Raw genomic sequence first — 20,168 nt, 5'->3', positions numbered from 1 at the left:
CCACGGGTTTTCCAAATCTTCCAAAATTGAATCACATTTGGTTTGGATTTTTCTCCCATTCCTAATACAGGTAGGCAAACGGATTCCCGGTGTTCATTCCGGTCAGCTTAATCAAATTGGATACAACAAATCTCACGATACCTAGACACAAGGCTAGGAAGCCTAAAGGCATACAGCCCCGCTTCCAGCCCCATGGCTCCTCGTCTGACCGTTCCCAATGGTCCTACCATTCCGTGACCATGCATGTGGCTCAGCTGCCAGACTAGTAGCTCCATAAATGAAACCCATCACCCCCTCATCCAAGCCCATAAAAGGAGCTATCAAGTTCCTGACTCTACCGCTGTACCCTGACAAACAGGATCGGTTGGAAAAAAGAGCAGCCATGAGAATGACCAATGAGAATCCTTCGAAGCTCGCGGGCAGCTACTACTAGTCTGCATATGCATGAGCACGGCTACGGATTATTCTCGTTGTAATCTAGAATACGCGCTAGTGAGCCAACCCACTTTTTAACCCGGGCGAACCCACGAGGAATAAGCTCGATTTTTCGGCCCCCATCCTACGTACTTTTTTTTTTATTTGGCTTGTCGTGGCTTATGAGATTATCATAGTGATCGTCTTGAACGTACCAGTCGGCGAGTCACGGCTAATTTTCTTTAATTTGAGGGCTAGAAGACCCTACCTGGCATATTGGTTGGTTTGGTCTTCACCCGGGCGAGAACAAACAAAAACAAAAACGCGGTACTACCACCACATCATCCTGTTTCCTCTCATCCCTGTATTCCTTACTTGCTGTCATAGCCGAGAAATCATCCAACGCAGGGGTATTTGGGCCTCGGCGAGTTACAACCCTGGGGGAAGGGGTTGATAACCGGTTGCCTTTTGCGAACCACAGGGCGAATTTAGATTTGGGTGTAGTTACTATGTATGTTCAATCCGTGGGATGGTGGCTACCGTACTAGCAGATATTGATAATTTGTATTGGATGTTATTTTCCGAAGGGTCTTCTCATTCGTTTTCATAAAAACTTTCTAGCCTTCACATAAGAATTCTGCTTGGACGTTGCCCGAAAACCATCCCAGAGTGTAGGGGTGTCATGGGAAGCAAGCTGCGCCATAGCGTCTACTACAACTTGAAGTACTAGTAAATCCATCCCTGTCGTATGATGCATGCCCATACTAGAATTTCCTTGCTATGATTCAACTTGAAGTTTTTGAGTGGAAACTTCGACAAGCTAGCTATTCCTACATAGGTATGTGGTCGATATAATTGATTTTCGCAGTCCAAATTGCGCGCTTATATACATCAACGAGCTAATTTCCAAGGTTCGTGGCTCTGGGGCGCCGAGGCGACCTCGGGACCTCCCATCGAACCCTAGCTACTAAGAGGACCATAGTCATACAATCAAATCCCGGCCAAGAGGTCACCAGGACAGGATGGGAAGTATTGCTGGCATCTCGTCGCAGGCTGACAGATGGAAAGAGGGAGCTGTAGCCTATTTCCGACATCGAGCTAGCTTTTTATGGCACGCTCGAGACTAGAAGAATTACGAGTAAAAAGCATGATTTGACCGGACCTACAATAAGTCCCGCGGGGAACTGCGAATCAGAATGTTGTATTTTGCCCAAGGACTGCAAATGCTTTTATGGTGCCCGGAGGGGTGGTCGAATAGTATACTCAAAGCCAAGGCATCATGAGAGCATGCCGACGTGTTCATGCGAACTCGCATTCGGCTTTTCAAAAGCCATGTGTTCTCACAATATTGGGGTTCGTTACGCTCATAAGATGCGATCATCAGACAATATATTAGACCCAAATAATGACCTCGTTTGAGAGAACCTTGGGTGCCGGACACGATGATCAGACCCTCTATGGTTAGTTAACTTGGGGGACTTGGGGTTGACCGAAGGAAGGGTTAGGGCACCCCCAGCCCCGTTTTCGGGGCCCGATAAACCTTGGGTCTCTATTTCAGAACCCGAATTTGAGGTATTAAATCAAATGCGGGATTTGAGGATGCTCATTCCCCTTCTTCGGTGTGGATTGTCTCGGAGGAAGAGGAGCAACGCCCGAGTCGCAGCCCGACTACCTTAGTTTCGGTGGATTTCCAGTGCATTGGGGCCCAGAATTGTGGTCAGTGCAGTGGGAAAACGTTCCATTGAAAGTCGGTGAAGGCTCGCCTCTGCTCCCAACGGGATTAAGCGCGGAGCGGTGACAGATCGGAGATCATTATAACGCAAGGGCGTACAGTATACTGACGAAATGGCTCAAAGTCTTGAAGCTCTAACAGAGAGCTCGGGGAGATTGGAGATGAAGTTTGGTCACTGAACGTTGCTAGGTGGTTTAACCCTGGAACTGCTGCCCACTGCAGATGCGAGGTAGGTATACATGCTTGGGGCTTCCGCGAAACCCCAGCAACTGGTTCCCCGAGGCTTCCACGCATATGCAACGCGCCTTGAGATCCATCATGCTGTATGCATCGAGAGTAAGGCGCAAATAGGGCATCTCTTCAGGTCCAAATCTAGTCAGAAGAAAGAGTGATCAGTCGTTGAAGAGTCGGTTGCCTGTAGCACTCCAATATTGGAAGTGCGACTTTATTTTGTTTAGTTCGCCTCTTCCCAGGTTCTCGGGCAGCCTCGTCGGGGCATGCGAACGAGTGATCATGGAGAGTAGAGTTTGGACAACAACAACCAGCATCATAACAACCACCACCACCAAAAAGAAATTATAGGGATGAATACTGGGCAAGGGCGATAGAGCCAAAAAAGAGAAAGAAGTTGAAGAGTGGTCTATCAAATGGAAGAAGTCGGGTAATCTTTGTTCATGGACTAGGATCAGCGGGTTGGCGCATGATATGAAGCTGCAGTAGCCTAGGTGAAATTCTGGGCTGCAGGCAACCGCTAACAACACGACACGCGATTCAGGATCCTTGCGCTGGACCCATTTTAGTGGCCTCCACACTTTGCTTTTTTGTTACGCTACGAGCTAAGGTAGCGCGCAAGCCAACTCGGTGCCTTGGAACCAGTCAAGGGCGAGTATTTTGACGGGGAGATAATCGTTGATATAAACCCCTTGGGCCCAGTCCCAAGGATACTCCAATTCCCACCCGGGCACTAGTTGAAGAAACCTCCGACTTCCCCGGACCAGGTGCTTGAGTAGTCGTGGACTTGAACGTCAGTACTTCTCGGCTTTTTCCAAGGTTTTCCATGTTGGTCTTCCCCACATCAACACAATCGATCGCGCCCAGATTCTCGAGTCACTTCGCCACCCCCCCCCAAGCCTTTCCCTGTGCACCCCCATTTCTAGACCTTTTTTATTTTTATTTTATTCTTTTTGAAACTCACAAAAATACGATGAAGGAGAAGAAGTTTATTAGCTAATGCTCAACCCACAAAATTCCAGATAATGTCCAGCCAATAAAAGACTATTGTGATTATGGCACGACTGCCCTCCTTACAGGAGTCTAGGTGCATGAAAAACGAGCCCCGATTGGGTCACACTTTGTTGAAAACTGCGAGAGCGACATTTTATTACGATCCGTCGGGGTGAGTCGGCTTGATATTCTGAATTTGACCCCTCCCTGCTCTCCACTTCTCACATACTGATTTAGGCGACCGATTACTGGCACTCGTGTCCTTCCTGGTGATTACATCTCGGAATTGTCAATGGCCAATCCCGTCCATGCATCGACCAACCCCAATTTCCCCAGTGGCCGGCCACAATCGGGGAATCTTGATGAAGGTACTCTCGATACTATCAGCAGTCGTGGTGGGCGAGTGACCAAACCATCGTCGCCTCGCACAAGTGTAGCGCGCACGGACAGACTGCGCCGCAAACATCATTCTCAAACGCCGCGGGGTCGGCGGACACCATCAAGTCAACTAGTTCACTATGAAGAATCGTCAGGACTGTCAATATCAGCGGATCTCAATTATTCACACAGTTATGGAAGTCCGCGGTTAGAGTTGAAGAGAATTCATTCAAGTCCAGTGGTGTTACCGAACCCAAATGGGAGGCCAGATGGTGATGTGAGCAGGGTCTTAAATGAATTTTTACCATTAGTGGAGGACAAAAGTCTCGCTTTGAGATATGAATTTCCTGGGCTGAATCAATTGAAGGACATCCAACCGAAGGGTGAGACGCATTATGACATGGTGAAACAGTTGAAGACTAATCCAATTACCCATGAGCAATTGGTCCCCGAGGTGCGCGGCATCTATCGAGGACTTGCAATGGTCGAGGAAAAATGTATAAAATTGGACAAGGAGCAATCCGAATCAAAGGAGGATTTGAAGCCGGTTCAATGGCAGGCTCTAATCTCTATACATTCCACACTACTCCACGAGCATCATGATTTCTTCCTCTCGTCGCAACACCCTGTCGCTAAAAGTGAACTTACGGAACTCGCCGAGAAATACTCAATGCCGGCTCGCATGTGGAGATATGGGATTCACTCCTTACTCGAGTTACTACGACACAAGCTCCCGGGCTCTTTGGAATACATGCTGCATTTCATATACATCGCGTACAGCATGGTCACCTTGTTATTGGAAAATATTCCATATTTCAGGGAGACATGGATTGAATGCCTAGGGGACTTGGCGCGATATCGTATGGCTATTGAGGAATCGGACATGAGGGACCGGGAGGTCTGGGCAACAGTTTCGCAATATTGGTACAATCAAGAAGCAGATCTAAGTCATGATGTTGGACGTGTTCAGCATCATCTTGCTGTGCTTGCTCGTCCTGATGCTCTGGCTCAACTTTTTTACTACACAAAGGCGTTGCTCTGTCGGCGCCCATTTTACAATGCCCGTGAAAGTATCGCCCTTCTCTTCAATTCTATCCGCGAGCAACAACGACAAGAACCGATGCCTGTGGCCTTGATCGCTACCCACGGTGTTCTATTCCATAACAAGACCTCTGAAGAATTCACTGTCCTCGCAAACAACTACCTGACTCTTCTGCGAAAGGAGATTCCTCAGCTTGATATACAGGGACAGGGGGGGGCCTTTATGATGTCTAGTAACTTTGCGGCAGTTTTTAAATACGGCGAACCGGAGAATGACCTAGCTTTAGAATACTCACGGCAAAAGACTCAAGCTACAGCCGAGGAAACATATCAATTGGCGCTTCAATGGACTTCCCCCGCGTCTTACGGTGACAATTATCTCGAATCGATACCCAACCCTGTCGAAGTCACATCTAAGATATCCTCGCCGGTTGCTTTTAATGGAAGTGCTCTCACTTTCCATTCTATGGCTGTCTTTCTGGATCACATAGGAACCCCCAGTTCTTACGCAGGTATCCACACTGGGTTATCATTCGTGTGGTCTCTAGCCATTCATCCACTAGCGATGGAAAAGATTGAGCCGATGATCCCATGGCTAAAGATCGTCCGGTTTCTGAACACACTACTCCATCTCGAGACAAATTTCGAAATGATTGAAGGACCAACCCATCCCAGGTTCTTGAGGGAAAATGAGAACATTAGGACACGAAATAATTTTAGGATAGAGCAGGAAAGGAGGGAGAGAGTGACTGGGGAAAGGAGTGAAAAGCAGGATGGAAAATTGGAGCCAGAGATTCCAGATCACCTGCCTGAGGATTTCTTAATCCGTGGTCAGGTGTGGAGTGAATTATATTATCCAGAGGGGTTTTTTGAAGGGGGACCTTTAGAGCATGACAGATCTTTTGTTGAACCAAAGCTGCTAGGACTTGTGAGACGGCATCGATGTCTTTGGCTAGGCGTCCGGCTATCAACGGTTTGTGACAATGCTCTATACTCACTGTTTGATTCGAGGCCAAAAATGAGCTGACAAGTCTTGATTGGATAGTTTAATCGTTGGATCACATATGACCGTTTTAGGCCAAATGTCTTTGAAGCTACGCCACTGACAAAGAGATATGCGCTATTCGCGGAAACGTGCGGCGGACTGGACAGCAGCCCTCCGCAAAAGGAGACTGGGAAGTTTACACAGGAAACGGCTGATATGGATTTTGAAATGGGAGGAGCGTGAAGGGAAACAAGATTCTGGCACACAAAGTGTATGTTCTCTGAAAGAGCAAAGGGGCAGCGAACACAGGGCTGTTCCCGTGGGGAGTAGCTGCTGGAGGACTTTCGTTTGCCCAGATGGGCTTCCTAGACTCGGCAAATCTGGCAACATCTTAGGACCGTGGACCTTTCTTTTGTGATATTTCCTTACATACACGGACTCTTTCAATGGATCAGTCAACCGACTACTCGACAGATCAGACAAACAGTCCATGACCGCACGGATGGATCCCAGGCCGGCCGGCCTCCTTTGACAGTACCCCTTTGGATATGATGCCTACTTGGATACCGAGGACCTCTATGCCCATGGAACCGGCCTTGGATTGACGGAAAACTTCAATTTGGACCTTTTTGTCTTCCAGAACGGTCTACCTGATCGCTTGGACCTCTCACCACCGCCATTATCTTGGAGGTGCTCTTCTTGGACGTGCAGGTGTCAAGATTGGGCTGGTGTGGGCAATGCGAGCAGGTAACGATTCCCCTGGATGTAAAATCAGAAAAAGCACACTGACAATAAACAAAGCTAGCATGATAAATGACAAATTTAGTGCTGCAATGGCCTGCACTCGGACCGGTGGCTTGTTTTTTTGCTTTGTTTTTGGAAAGATAGGAGTTTTTTGGGGGCTTTTTGCTGTTTAAGTCACGTTTGCCATTGCATTTGAGATATCCAACTTTGTATACTGTCTGACTGTGACCGATTTCTCATGGAATACTAGCCTGAACCAGGGAGTAAGCACATTCGAAAAAGAGTATACCACTTTTTAGCAGTGCGGAAACCATCGAGGTATGTGAGGGAACCATCAGGCTGGTCCACCTGCACAGTTTGCACTCCCCCTCCCTTTGATTTGAAAAGCAAAACCGTAAGTATAGAACGATCATATCAGCCCTTGCAACGCACGCCGATTGCAGCTCAAAGCCCGAATATTCATCAGCGCTCTTCAGAATATCTGCCCCAACTCAACAGAACCCCTGCAGCTGAGTTTGGAATCTCAAAGGCTTGCCTCCATCAATCATGAATATCGTAGTTATCAGATCCATAAACAAGTATGCTGTGAACAGTATCAACATCCATGGATTATATACGAACAAAGCCCTTCAGTTGTCTTCGTCACCACGGTTTCCATCACGCGCGAAAATATCGTACGGAGGTAAGGTGAGTTCGTCAGGCCTCGGGAGAAAGTTCTGTACTCAATGTAGTACATTAAGGTAGCTCCGAGCTATAGGACAACGATGGTTATAGACTAGCCGGTTTACAATGCTGTTTATATTGACACATCCGAGGCTATTCGAGCTCTTGATGAGAATTTCGTCTCATTCTAGTAGAACAATTTGCCGAATTGTGTCTGTTATATGGAACCTGTCAAACCATACAGATGATACGCTTTAGGTGGTTTCTTGCGATAACAGAACGAGCTTTGGCTAAAGGAGCGAAATTTTCAAGGGCCGAAATAATTCCCCGGCGACATAGATATTCACCGAAAACAAGGTTGTGCTAAGTATAATTCCAAGTCCTGTACCTAGGTAGTACTAACTACGGAACACACTCGGAGAACTGCCATGAAGCACCCAAATTCCAAGGTTTTTGCAAAATATCTCAATTCGACTAGAATTGAATCATTGGATAAACAAAGATAGACCATTCAATTAGAGAAATAAAGACTGAAGAAAATAAAATTAGAATTGTGACATTCCCCGCAGCGGAGCTAATTTGCGGCGCGGCCAGCTTGCGCGTTGCCCGAAAGGCCAAGCTGGCGACTTGCGACAACATCTCCTCTTCGTCCCACGTTCTCCCTTAGCCTCCGAGGCACCCCCCACCTCATTTCTTTTGATCTCGCATGCGTTGACCTTCCTGGATTTCCCCATCGCATGGCCAAGTAATCGCTTTCTCCAATTCCAGGGTATCCCTCGCGTCTCCTGGCTCGCATTTCTTCCCGTTGCTTGTCGCCTATCTCCGACTTCCAACCCGCTATCCTTCACCATGGCGGATTCATGGAGCGATATGTGTCGCCAATGTGTGGGCACAGTGGCTGAAGCTCCAGCTTATATCTTGCTTGGCTCTCTCATTGCCACTTCTATCGGCGTGTTTGTTCTGGTAAGTAGCTCTTCGCTCCTCCCCGCCGGCTTCCAAGCTGCGACCTGCAGACGGAGGTCTAGCCGTATTACCTGCCATTGAAGCTTCACCCCTATGATTCAACAATATCTAACCCTCAATCTCGCATATTCCAGTTCTACCTCTTCCTCTCATTTGTCGCGCCGGTCCCGCGGAAGCCCCTACCCGCAGAAAAGAAGTATAGGACTCTATCGAAAGATGGAGCCGTCACAACCCCCGAACAGCTCCCGTGCTGGTACGACGCGCTCGAATCCAAAAAACAAGCCAGTCCCAATGAAAAACACACTTCCATCGAACCAGCCGAACTATTCATGTCAGTGGTAGTACCAGCCTACAACGAGGAGGACCGACTCTCGGGCATGCTGGAGGAAGCAGTCGATTATCTGGAACATATGTACGGCACATTAAGCAAGGATGGAGCTTCCGCTGTGGAAACCCGGTCGATGCGAAAGCGCAAGCCGAATACAGACGTCGCGAACGGCCACACTGCGGATTCGGGATCGGAGCGAGGGTGGGAAATCATCATTGTCTCGGATGGCTCGACTGATCGGACCGAGGAGGTGGCCTTTCGATTTGCGAAAGACCATCAGCTCTCCCTGCACCCGAAAAGAACAGCCGGACCCTGGACGCCTCAAGTCCCCGAGGGCGTACATATCCCACCGGGGACTATTCGCGTCGTGAACTTGACTCATAATCGTGGAAAGGGTGGCGCTGTGACGCATGGCATGCGCCATGCTCGGGGTCGTTATGTGGTCTTTGCTGATGCGGATGGGGCAAGCAAATTTGGTGATCTTGGAAAACTTGTTACTGCTTGTCAGGAAATTGAGGACTCGGAGGGTCGAGGTGTGGCTGTTGGGTCGCGAGCGCACATGGTGGGCAGCGAGGCTGTTGTCAAGGTGAGTGGAAAGAAAGGAGCTCCTAAGAGCTGGGTATGGATGGAGTTCTACAATACTAACAAATTTCGATACAGCGATCCAAGTTGCGCAATTTCCTCATGCATTCATTCCACTTGATTCTGTGGCTTATGACTCCGCCCAAGACAGCTACTGTTAAAGATACGCAATGCGGGTTCAAACTCTTCTCTCGGGCTGCGTTGCCTTATATCGTGCCATATATGCATTCCGAAGGCTGGATCTTCGATGTTGAAATGCTCATGCTAGCTGAATTCGCTCACATCCCCGTGGCCGAAGTGCCGGTTGGGTGGAGAGAAGTAATGGGCAGCAAATTGAATGTCATCTATGACAGTATTGGTATGGCTTGGGGCTTGGCTGTCTTACGAGCTGCTTGGTCGCTTGGCGTTTATAGACAGACGTGAACTCCGAGACATCAGGCCGTGCTGCCCAGTCTACCTGCGGCATCATGTCGCCATTGCACGTTCGTGAGTTTTTTGTGGGAGGCGTTCCGGTCTCGTTTCCAAATAGGGCTTGCTTGTCTCATTGTGTGGTTTCAGGGACAATAGGTCCTTGTTATCGTGTATACCCGCCTGATTGGGCGCCTTGGTTGCTTGTCTAAGGCACATAAGTATGTACATATCAATACCAAATGGGTATCTATTCAAAGGGATTTCTACAATCCAGTCCATATGTCACTTTTTTATCTATCTATTGACTTGGGTATCTTTTGACCCAAGAGCCGGGCTTGGCTCGGGAAATCATCGCAAAAAGTGGAACCACCAGGATCAGCCCAGATGCCGATGATCGCCTGTTCTTTTTCTTTTCCTCCGATCAAAGGAGTCTTGCCATGATCATAGAGAGTGCTTCATGGTGAGATATTCTGAGGTCATTCTCTACTACAGAGCTTCGTCAACTGCTCAATCTTCTCTGACTGGCATATTAATTGCGATGACAAAACTGTGTAACCCTAACTTGCATGCCGAGTCGTAATACCACGACATCATTTAAGTAGATAGATCATCGCTCGAGGGTTCGGGCCGCTTGCTGAATGGTTCATTATGCCGTAAACGCCCTGCAGAATACATTATTTCCCTGTGCTGATCTTCTTTACCCTGGCATGTTGAAGGTGGGTGGGATGCAAGTTTGTCCATCAATCCAAACAACCGGGTCTTTCTAACGCAATTGCTGTTCATCCATTTCGCCCCATCTACCCGATCCGGGACCGATCTTCCTTGTCAGGAGGATCCAAGCGATTTTAGTACAACGCGGTTGGTTGAAATGCCGAGAATAAATCTCCGTATGTACGCCTGCCCATTTTGGTACTGCCTCACTGCGACAAATGTACTACTAGTATGAACTCCCATTGCCGATTCCCTAAAACGCGATCACGCATGACCAAGTGCGGTGCTGTGACGAAAGGCAGTTGCCACCATGCGACTATCCTTAACCTGTGGAAGGAGGTAGCTGATCAGATGCTTTGACTACTAGACCGGTACTTCATTTGTAATTTTGTCAGTTCTGGTGTCTTGGCCCCTGGGGGGCAATGTCAGCCCACGACTTCATGGGAAGTTCCCGTTCGGCTTGCCGGAGAGATAAGTGGATCATCTACTAGTAATGCGATAGCATCGGGTTTTAAAGGATACTCTACAGTCTGTGCGAGGAGGTCGTTACAATTTTAAAAACATGGCTATCGGGATGGTCACCTCCGCAAAAGAAGAATTACCCTGTCAGGCGTCTGATACCAAACTCCAGCGGACAAAGGGGCTTAAGCTTTAAGTTAATCGACATACTTGCAGATTTTACTCCTTTTGGATCTGCATTACACATATCCGGGAACATCGACAAGGTTCTTATAAATAGCAACTACTTTGCCTTGCTCGATTCTTTCTGGCTATATCTAACTAGCTCCCAAACCTCTCTTGGCGCTCTTTCCAGCTAGCTCTGGAAATTACATTATTACGAGCTGAAAATCCTCCAACTTGAATACTTTGGCATCGAGGTGTTCGCTTTTGCAACAGCAAGGTCTACTATTCATCGCAGTCGAAAATGGAACAGAAACGGACCAGAAATTTCTCTTTGGGAACATCGTTCTTAAATCTACCCCCAGAGCTCCGTTTAAAAATCTACGAAGAAGCACTCGTTTCTCCAAATGATTACACCGACAAACCAATGATCATCATTCAAAATCGCGGCAATACCTTCACAACACGGGGAAGATATAGAGCAATGTCAATATGCCCAAGCTGGGAAGGAAACGACGGCACAGCGCGCAAACTCCTAGGCCTAAATCACCAAATCCACGACGAGGCCGAAGACTTCCTCTACTCAAAGCACACTCTATTCTTCCGCAACTCGTTCGACCTCGATCGGATAGGGCAGTTCCTCGACACACTAAGCCCCACGGCACGGGACCAAGTGCGCAGCGTCGGATTCGAAGTCTTCTTCTTCGTGCACGCCGAAGCAGACGTCCCCAAGCGTACAATGACGGAATACGAACGTGCCGGCAAACTTCTCGCGGAGAAACTCCCTCGCTGGGAGAGTGTGCTGTTTTACCTTGATCCGCGATTCTATTACCCCTCCACGTTGGCCGGAGGCACCAAAGCCGCTAGTACTCGGGGTGTCCTCGATCTCGCGACTCGATTCGCGACTTTATGCAAGGATGTTACTTTCTCCCCACTTCCGGATGAAGACCATCATCTTCTCATAGAGGCGCAACAGATTGTTTGGCGGAGTAGCTCGCCGAAACGGCGTGAGTTGGGAGATAGTCGGCAATCGGTGAAGTATTCTTCTTCTTCTTCACGGGATGCAGAGTGGCATGGACTTGCAGAGTATGACTCTTCGGCACTTATAAGTGCATAATGAGCATCGATCGATTGCGTCTTTGAGTTGGTGGGAGGGTTGTGATTGGTGGGAGGGTCTCCTGCAGCCTGCAAGTGTGTTTTGATCATCGCGGAGAAAGAGCACGAGGGTGGGTGGGATCGTGGGATCGGTTGTTGAGTTTTGAAAGTTGGGTGGACTTGCATTATATAGGGGTCTTTGCATCTGCAGTGTGACATCTGAGCGTTGGTTCCTCACACTAGAGTTCTCCTTGCTGGGCTCCGTTTGATGGATTCCAATGTTTGTGCAAATTCTTGAAGCAGGGCTTGGTGAACCCAGATGGGTGAGCCGAGGATACATGACTGCAGATATCTAAGCGACATGCTTTGTTAAGACTTAAAGGAAGCGATGCATGAATTTTATTCAAATCGAATTATAAAGAATAGCATATACAGCGTTGACTCGCACTGGCATCTACTCATCCTGCAGGAGTGTAGTAATACTAATGTATGCTACCAGTAGGCTCTTAGTATCCCTTCAATGGAATAGCCATAAAATACTAACCAGTACCTACAGTCATTGCAAACTTGAAGCCAAATAATCACCAACTTGCAGATAAAAGTGCAATTCAATTCCTCAACTCAAATGTATAGATCCAACCAATCAAAGACTTCCCTGGCCCCAGGTGACCGCCCATGACATCATTCGGCATCCAATGCACCGACAGCTTCCCCAGTTCGACTCTCCAACTCCTTTCTTGTCCATAGTACTCCCTTCTTTCGATATTATACAAGTCCCCAGTACTACCATCTCAATTCAAGCCGACTGCACAGTATCATATCACACACAAAATGGCATTCCCACTCTTCACACCTTCAATTCTCCGCCTCGGGCTAGGCGTAGGCCTCGGCATCTCCGCCGCAACCCTGCACCCACTCTCACCCTTCCGCGTCGCCCCAATGCAGTGCCAATATAACGCGCCCTTCTCGCAGAGCAATGCCGACACACCATGGACAGTCAAGCCAGAAGAAACTCTCCTGCAGAAACAGGGCCGGTCAACTGGTCTGACCCAGGCGCGTGAGGGGTTCCTGACGAAGGAGAATATGCGCCAGGTTAGTCTGGGTAGTGTGTTGGGGCTTGTTGCTGGGGTGGGATTGAGGGCGTTTTCTAAGGCTTTGGTTGTTCTTTTGGGTATGGGAGTTGTTTTTGTCGAGGTATGTTATTCTCCCTCTCTCTCTCACACACACACACACACACACACACATGCTAATCGATTGAAACAGTTCGCTGCGTCCAAGGGCTATAACCTTCTTCCTCTCGATCGGTTGCAGAAGTATGTGAAGAACGTTGATCTGCGTCGTGCTATGTCCGAGCACCGTCCGTTCAAGATGAGTTTCGGCGCAACGATGGCGCTGGCGGCTTTTGCGCACTTCTGAGGGGTTTGGGAAAAAAGTCTACTAGGATATTATTTGTACATAGAATACTAGAAGAACACAGGCCAAATAAGCTCTCTTTCCAAACGGGCCAGCGGGCACGGGACTAGCAGACGAGCTCAATGGAGAAAGAAAGCCATTTCAAGTTGTCCGTGTAGATCGCCTACTACTACTAGTGAAGGGAATCGCTCAATGGCATTTGAATATCAGTCAATGAGACTGGGAGACTCCTTTAATCGGTGCCAATGCACTGTCAATGCAAATTGGTTGATAGTATTTCATACAGGGGTATCATGAGTTCTGTTTCACACCGAGTCTCGCTAGAGATAGAAGTAGTCCAGTATAGTATTATATTATCCCAACACCAGATCCTCCAGCACGCCCTCCATTTCATCGCGGGATAGAGGCACGCCGAGGATTTCCATACCGCTGGGATCCATGCGCGAGGTGATCATTTGATGATCGTGGAATTCCTTCAGCAGGGTGCGGAACATCATCTCGGACGATGCGATGAATTCCTCCGTGGCTTTTTGGTACAATAGGCGGAACTCAATGCCGTTGTTCTCGCTAGTCTTGTCGCTAGCACCACCTTCGGCGGCTTCGTCGTCGGATTGGTGGCCGTCGTCCATCACGGTTATCAGTTCTGTTAACAAGAGACGGTACAGGTTCCGCGCATTCTCGGGAAGACTCTTCAGCACGAAGCCTACACCTTCCTTGCCGCCGACACGACGACCCTTGCGGCCGAGAAGTTCATGCACTTCTTCCACGATATCCGACTCGACGGCAAAGGGGAAGAATGTCGTGCTATCGTGGAATACCAGATTGAATTGATCTCGTAGACTGATATCCCACATCACAGGGAAGTTAGGGGTATCAGCTGTGAGGAGAAGGCGAATGCGCGGTGTCGCAGCGAGTCGACCGAGAAGTGCTTGGTTAGCAGCACGGCGGAGAGACGGGGCATCGACAGAGTTAATCAGAACAGTAATAGGGTCGTGTTCCGGGCGAGACTTCAGCGCTGATTGTAAAAGTTCGAGCACTTCGGTTGGTTGTGAACCTAGTTTTGAGGGCAACTCGTCACCAAGGATTGCTGAGGCAATGGTCGCAAAGATCGAACGGATGGTGATACCGGGTGCATAACCATTGACGATGATGATAGCTGGGGGGGTTCATGGAGTCGGACCGAGCGTAAATCCAATCTGCAAACTGTTGTACAAGTCTTCGCTTCGATCCATATCCAAACAAGCAGATATTGAACCCTTCCTCGAATTCGAAAAACCACTGCGGGAACGATCTGTGATGTAATGAAAGCAGATACTCCTTTTCATCCTTGCAAGGATCGACATATTGGCCCAGTTTCTCAAAGTACTCTTCGTGTGTCAACAACGAGACCTTGCTCAAATTCTTGTTCGAAGTCTTGGCTGTTCCAGCACGGTTCTGGAAGAAATAGCGTTCATGGGCGGGTAACTCGCCCTCTGGTGTAGGTGAACGTTTGTTCGCAGCGCCCTTTGGCCTACCAGCGCGACGCTTCGCTGGCTTTGCGTCTTTCCCAGCGGGCTTTGTAGCCTCGCCCTCCTCCACGGTCTCCATCACCGTGTCACCAGCCTTGTCGACTTGAGGCTCATCGTCTTGGAGGATCTCTGCAGCCAACTGTTCCGATCCATCCCATTCGCGATCTTCGTCCTGTTCAAACAAGACACGCGCACTCTTCTTCTTCGCCGATCGATCTGCATTCTTTATACGGGACGGGGTCGCAGCGGTCGCGGACTTGGGCTTCGTCGGGGTCGCGAACAGGTTGCGTGCTTTCGATCTATGCGTCGGGGTCTTCAATCCAGATTCCTTCAATGGGGTCGCGGCAACTCCATTGGCCTTTTTGGGAGTCGATTGGCCATTTGGGACGGAAGGAAGTTCGTAGGTGGCATCGGCATCGGCATCGGTGGGTGGAGGTGGATGGTTCGGCGCGTGGCCGTTGGCATGGCCATTTAGGACGCTTTTGGGTTTGGCTTGCACGCGTGGTCTCTTCGGGGTTGAAACGGCCGGGTGCTCATTTTCCAGGCCGGAATCTGACAGCTTGCGCTTCATGGCGGGCAATGTTAGAGAAGGTCTTGGAGGGTCGAAATCGCAGAGGCAAAAGGGGAAGGGAATCAACTTACTAGTACCATCAGATCCGAGGAATGTATACAGGGACGCGACGCAAGGGGGGGGTGGCCTTGACAGGAAAGAGAGGTTGTTCGAGGGGCTGTTTCAGAGTGTCATGCAGAAGATAGTATAGGTATATGCCAGCCAATGGATCAGCGACTCGGAGTGGGAATGTGAATGTAAATGCGAGAGATGGGAAATGGAGAGAGAAACGAAGATTGCGGGTGGATCTTTTTGGGCTCCATCAGTTCGGTTCAACCCTGGAAGTTCGGGAAGCGCGCGTTTACGAGGCATTTGGTCCTCCTATAGTTGGCAGATGCGCTATTTATATTTACTAGTAGACCTATAGGTACCTAGGTATTTATGTAGAATATAGTATAGTATAGTATAGTATATATTATATATACCAGTAGGTATCCTGGTTACAATCTAATTCCCTGTCATACTGTACCTTAACAGTGGGCTCACCCTCCGCCTATCAATCCCGAGATCGGTGAGCTTTTTCTTATCGGAACTTTGAACTTGGACTTCCCAATTGACTCACCATTTGGAGCTACAGCACTTCTCCCCTACCTCTCAGTGCCAGTGCTAGGTCTTTCAGGTCTTTCACAGCCTTGGTCTACCTCCCATGGTTTCCAACTCGCCATCCGCCATGGCGGTTAGTTCCTTTGCCCGCATGCTCAAGGGCCAGGTCCGATCCTACTCCGCACCGCTGGACATGGCCATTCCCGCCTCCAAGCAGCGCTACATCCCCACCTCCGGCTCTTACCCCAAGGGTTTCTTGGTCTCTGGCACTCATGTCGGCGTCAAGGCCTCCAACACTCGATTCCCCGACCTGGCCCTCATCGCCTCCGAGACTCCCTGCTCCGCTGCCGCCGTTTTCACAACGAACAAGTTCCAGGCCGCTCCAGTCCAGGTGAGCAGGGAAACCTTGCGTACTCGCAAAGGCCAAGGCATTCGTTCCGTTGTGATCAACTCGGGCTGCGCCAATGCCGTGACTGGAAAAGGTGGTCTAGAGGATGCGGTCCAGATGGGCCGTACCGTCGACCAGTGCAATGGGGTTGAGAAGGATAGCTCTCTGGTGATGAGCACCGGTGTCATTGGACAGCGGTAAGCCTTACTCTACAAAGATACAAGCATCGCCAATATACTTATGAAGTCTTCCAACAGCCTGCCTATCAGCAAAATCCTCGACCGCATCCCCACCGCGCATAACAACCTTGCCTCTTCGCATGAGGCATGGCTCACCACCGCTCGCGCCATTTGCACAACCGATACCTTCCCCAAGCTCCTCTCTCGCGAATTCACACTGCCCTCGTCTCCTGGCCAGACCTACCGTCTTGTCGGTATGACCAAGGGCGCCGGTATGATCCACCCTAACATGGCCACTCTCCTGGGCGTTCTGTGCACCGATGCCGCTGTCGAACCCGCCGCTCTGCAATCCATCCTCAAGCACGCCGTCTCCCGCTCCTTCAACTCCATCTCTATTGACGGTGACACCAGCACCAACGACACCATCGCCGTGCTAGCCAACGGTGCCGCCGGTGGTAACGTCGTTCCTGCTTCCGAGGCCAGCGAGGACTACCAAGCTCTGCAAACCGTCCTGACCGACTTTGCGCAGGAGCTCTCGCAGCTTGTTGTTCGCGACGGTGAGGGCGCCACTAAGTTTGTGACTGTCCGCGTGCGCAACTCCTCTGACTATGAGTCCGGCCGTCTGATCGCTTCCACTATTGCCCGCTCTCCTTTGGTTAAGACTGCTCTCTACGGTCGCGATGCTAACTGGGGCCGCATTCTGTGCGCCGTTGGCTACACCCAGGGTGTCCGGGATGGTGTTGTCGTTCCTGAGCGTACATCTGTTAGCTTCCGTCCTGTTGATGGCAGCCCGATCCTGAAGCTGCTGGTGAATGGCGAGCCTGAGACTGTCGATGAGGAGCGCGCTAGTGCTATCCTGCAGAACGAGGATCTGGAGATCGAGATCGACCTTGGTGGTGGTGAGAAGGGTGAGGCTGGAAGTGGAGGTGAGGATGCGGTGTACTGGTTCTGTGATTTCAGCCACGAGTATGTGACTATCAACGGTGACTACCGCACTTAGTGGATGATGCCTAGGTGTGTATATTGTTCGATTATGTCCGTGACTAGGTGAATAAAAGAGTACTAGTACTGGTATATTACTTTGGGAGTTTCAAGGTTTCGATACTAGCACTAGTATTATCGTGGTAGTAGTAGATATATTGGGGTAGATATCTAGCTGTATTCAATTTAACCTATTTCGGGTCAACTACCTAGCTAAATCTTGAATTTTGCCAGCTTAGAACTTAGTAATCTAAATCCTGAATAGTATTTAAGTTCCCTCCATTTCTCATTCCCCATTCCCCCCATACCTTCACTACGCAGCACTTAATGCAAGCGGGGGAATCCGGGGTCACATCCACTCCCCCTTGACGTCATCTGCCACATGAAACCGTTTCTCCCTGTGAACTTGAACCAGTCAACTTCTGTTCCATTCATAACCCTCTGAACATTGGTTCCAACATTCCGATATACTAGTACCATGTTACTGTCTACTACTACTAATACCTAGTTGAACTCCACTCCACACTCTTTGAGCAACTTGAACAGGCCGAACTTGAACCTGAAGCTGCCCAACCTCCGACACTGTCCCACCAACCCCAGCCAGTTGGCCACGAACGCGTGGTTTGCCAACGGTGCACATACACACCGCGGACCCTGGAGCCCCTCTTGGATACCGTTCTCACTGAACACTCATTCAGGAACCCGCACGTAACCGAACTAGTGCCCTGGGTGGATGGGCAAGACGGCCCTTCTCCGTTCTCCACGCACTCCTCCGCCATTGACCGCCTCCCATTCGTATCCACTGCAGCTTTACCGAGCTGCCATGAGCATTTGATCGTCCCTGACCTCGATTCAGACCTGCGTTACGCAGATAAATCATCCGAGCTCGCCAAAGAAACACCTGCTAGTTGAGTTGGCTCTGAGCTGGTGCTGTTGTTGGTCTACTACTAGTCTTATTCGACTCCAATCCCTCCCGAGGGCCCACAATTATAATCACTGTCCTCAACCCCCTCTGCAATATCGCAATATCCCACCTGTTGGGAATTTGAGAGACAGAATTTCTATACAAAGATTGTCAATTGAGGATAACATATTCCTTGTCTCCTCACCATGGCTTATTACGCAAAAGACCTACCCGATGGGCATGGGAGCGTCTATAAGGAGGTGCGCTTCTCGCCGACCGCAACACCCATACGTCGCACCAAATCAGTCTCCGGAACTGCTCCCTCTGCAAAGACCAAAAAATACCAAACCCAGAGCTCATGCGTTCCGGAAAGGACCCCAATAATCTTGGATTCATCCTATATTGATCAGTCGCGTGCTCTGCTGGACCGTCAACGAGCCCATTTTGAAGAGGAAAGGAAGCTATTTGCCGAGGAACGTCGCTTATGGCAGAAGGAAAGGACACTCTTGAGAACAAAGATTACAGAAATCGAATCCTTGCTGAAAATGCAACAAGGCCAACCACTTTTGTCAGACTCTGCAAAACCCGCGTTTGCATCGCCATCATATCTAGGATCCAATGAATCCTCCGTACACTCCGCGCAAGTATGGGAGGGTTCAAGTCCAGGTAGCCGACCGACAAGGGTCTTCCGTGATGAGGATACTACAGACCCTGCTCGAATGTCGCCAATCAGTGAAAGTAGCAGCAGTGTCCCTCCGTCCCTGGACGCGGCACTTTCACCCCAAGCGGGGGCGGCAGACGCTGGCAGCGTGGCCGTCAGTGTACCAGTCCCGATCGAGAAGCTTGATAGCAGACTCGATGGGATTATACTCAAATCTACCGGATTGCCACCCGGGGTCGTTGCTCGAGTGATCACCCCGCCCTCCCCGTCACCCCTGGAGACCTCCTCGGCAGCCCCTTCAGCCGCTGCAAGGTCGGACCAGGAACACCGAAACAGTCTTAAGCTGAAGCTGTCAGAACTGGGCCCACCTAATGAAAGGCTGGTCCGGAATGCGGGCCACACTCCAATGGCAATCATCGAGGCCGACGTGAGCCAACGGTCTACCAAGGAGCCTTCTCCCATCGAGAAGACAGAGGAGCCCCCGTGCGACGAAGAGGCCCCTCTCGCCCCCGTGGTAACGACCATGCAGCAACCCACCGAGAACGGGATTTCCTATTTCCCCGATCTACCTGAAGATCCGGCCCTGAAGGGGCCACTGGGTCTCATCAACGACGAAGAGCACGACAATAGTTTCCTAAGTGAATTAGACCAGAAGCTCCTAGATCAGGCCAGGCGGATCCTGTCTCCTTCATCGGACTCTGGGAAAATCGATGAAGACGAAGGCGATGCTGAGCTACCTACGAAGGGGGAGCAAGAACCGGAAATCAAATTCAAAAAGTCAACGAATTTCGGCACTGCCTTTGGAATATCGAGCTACGGCAACTTCTAAGTGGACAGACACAGACATTTCTCTATTGAGAGTTGAATTCTGTGATCAGTCGACATTTCTGTGAATATGCCTTTGCTGGCTACTTTTCAAATTCCCCTTTTTATTCCACTTCCATTTGGCATACATCTTTCACCATTTATGTACCGCAGCGAAGATACTTCATGATTTGACGATTTATGCTCAAGATTATGCAATACACACTTTCTATTCTCATTCTGTACATGTCGTCCGTTTTCTCCCTTTGATCTAATTTCCTACTT

At 49.6% G+C, this 20,168-nt stretch overlaps 7 protein-coding genes across 7 annotated transcripts; 6 read left to right on the top strand and 1 right to left on the bottom strand.

Annotated features, from left to right (window-relative positions):
• Positions 1–3,432: 3,432 nt before the first annotated feature.
• On the top strand, positions 3,433–6,017 carry N7533_004244 (uncharacterized protein; the record flags this gene model as incomplete). Its single annotated transcript, XM_057100894.1, has 3 exons — positions 3,433–3,542; positions 3,608–5,762; positions 5,835–6,017. 3 exons carry the CDS (start codon positions 3,433–3,435, stop codon positions 6,015–6,017), a joined length of 2,448 nt encoding a protein of 815 aa, XP_056960524.1.
• Positions 6,018–8,030: 2,013 nt separating this feature from the next.
• On the top strand, positions 8,031–9,477 carry N7533_004243 (dolichyl-phosphate beta-glucosyltransferase; the record flags this gene model as incomplete). The annotated part of the gene is made up of 3 exons (XM_057100893.1): positions 8,031–8,144; positions 8,279–9,058; positions 9,133–9,477. The coding sequence occupies 3 exons, from the start codon at positions 8,031–8,033 to the stop codon at positions 9,475–9,477; spliced, it is 1,239 nt and encodes a 412-aa protein (XP_056960523.1).
• Positions 9,478–11,101: 1,624 nt separating this feature from the next.
• On the top strand, positions 11,102–11,914 carry N7533_004242 (uncharacterized protein; the record flags this gene model as incomplete). The annotated part of the gene is made up of 1 exon (XM_057100892.1): positions 11,102–11,914. The coding sequence occupies one exon, from the start codon at positions 11,102–11,104 to the stop codon at positions 11,912–11,914; it is 813 nt and encodes a 270-aa protein (XP_056960522.1).
• Positions 11,915–12,723: 809 nt separating this feature from the next.
• N7533_004241 (uncharacterized protein) lies at positions 12,724–13,308 on the top strand (the record flags this gene model as incomplete). Its single annotated transcript, XM_057100891.1, has 2 exons — positions 12,724–13,086; positions 13,156–13,308. The coding sequence occupies 2 exons, from the start codon at positions 12,724–12,726 to the stop codon at positions 13,306–13,308; spliced, it is 516 nt and encodes a 171-aa protein (XP_056960521.1).
• A 350-nt stretch (positions 13,309–13,658) lies between these two features.
• On the bottom strand, positions 13,659–15,384 carry N7533_004240 (origin recognition complex subunit 2; the record flags this gene model as incomplete). The annotated part of the gene is made up of 2 exons (XM_057100890.1): positions 13,659–14,392; positions 14,451–15,384. 2 exons carry the CDS (start codon positions 15,382–15,384, stop codon positions 13,659–13,661), a joined length of 1,668 nt encoding a protein of 555 aa, XP_056960520.1.
• A 709-nt stretch (positions 15,385–16,093) lies between these two features.
• On the top strand, positions 16,094–17,533 carry N7533_004239 (bifunctional ornithine acetyltransferase/N-acetylglutamate synthase; the record flags this gene model as incomplete). Its single annotated transcript, XM_057100889.1, has 2 exons — positions 16,094–16,551; positions 16,612–17,533. The coding sequence occupies 2 exons, from the start codon at positions 16,094–16,096 to the stop codon at positions 17,531–17,533; spliced, it is 1,380 nt and encodes a 459-aa protein (XP_056960519.1).
• Positions 17,534–18,624: 1,091 nt separating this feature from the next.
• On the top strand, positions 18,625–19,908 carry N7533_004238 (uncharacterized protein; the record flags this gene model as incomplete). Its single annotated transcript, XM_057100888.1, has 1 exon — positions 18,625–19,908. The coding sequence occupies one exon, from the start codon at positions 18,625–18,627 to the stop codon at positions 19,906–19,908; it is 1,284 nt and encodes a 427-aa protein (XP_056960518.1).
• Between the last annotated feature and the right edge of the window lie 260 nt (positions 19,909–20,168).

Source organism: Penicillium manginii (assembly GCF_028828005.1).
Source record: "Penicillium manginii strain IBT 31320 chromosome Unknown utg000004l:1.0-7231830.0:1.0-7236170.0, whole genome shotgun sequence".
NCBI lineage: Eukaryota > Fungi > Ascomycota > Eurotiomycetes > Eurotiales > Aspergillaceae > Penicillium > Penicillium manginii.
This window is presented reverse-complemented; position numbering and strand designations above follow the sequence as displayed.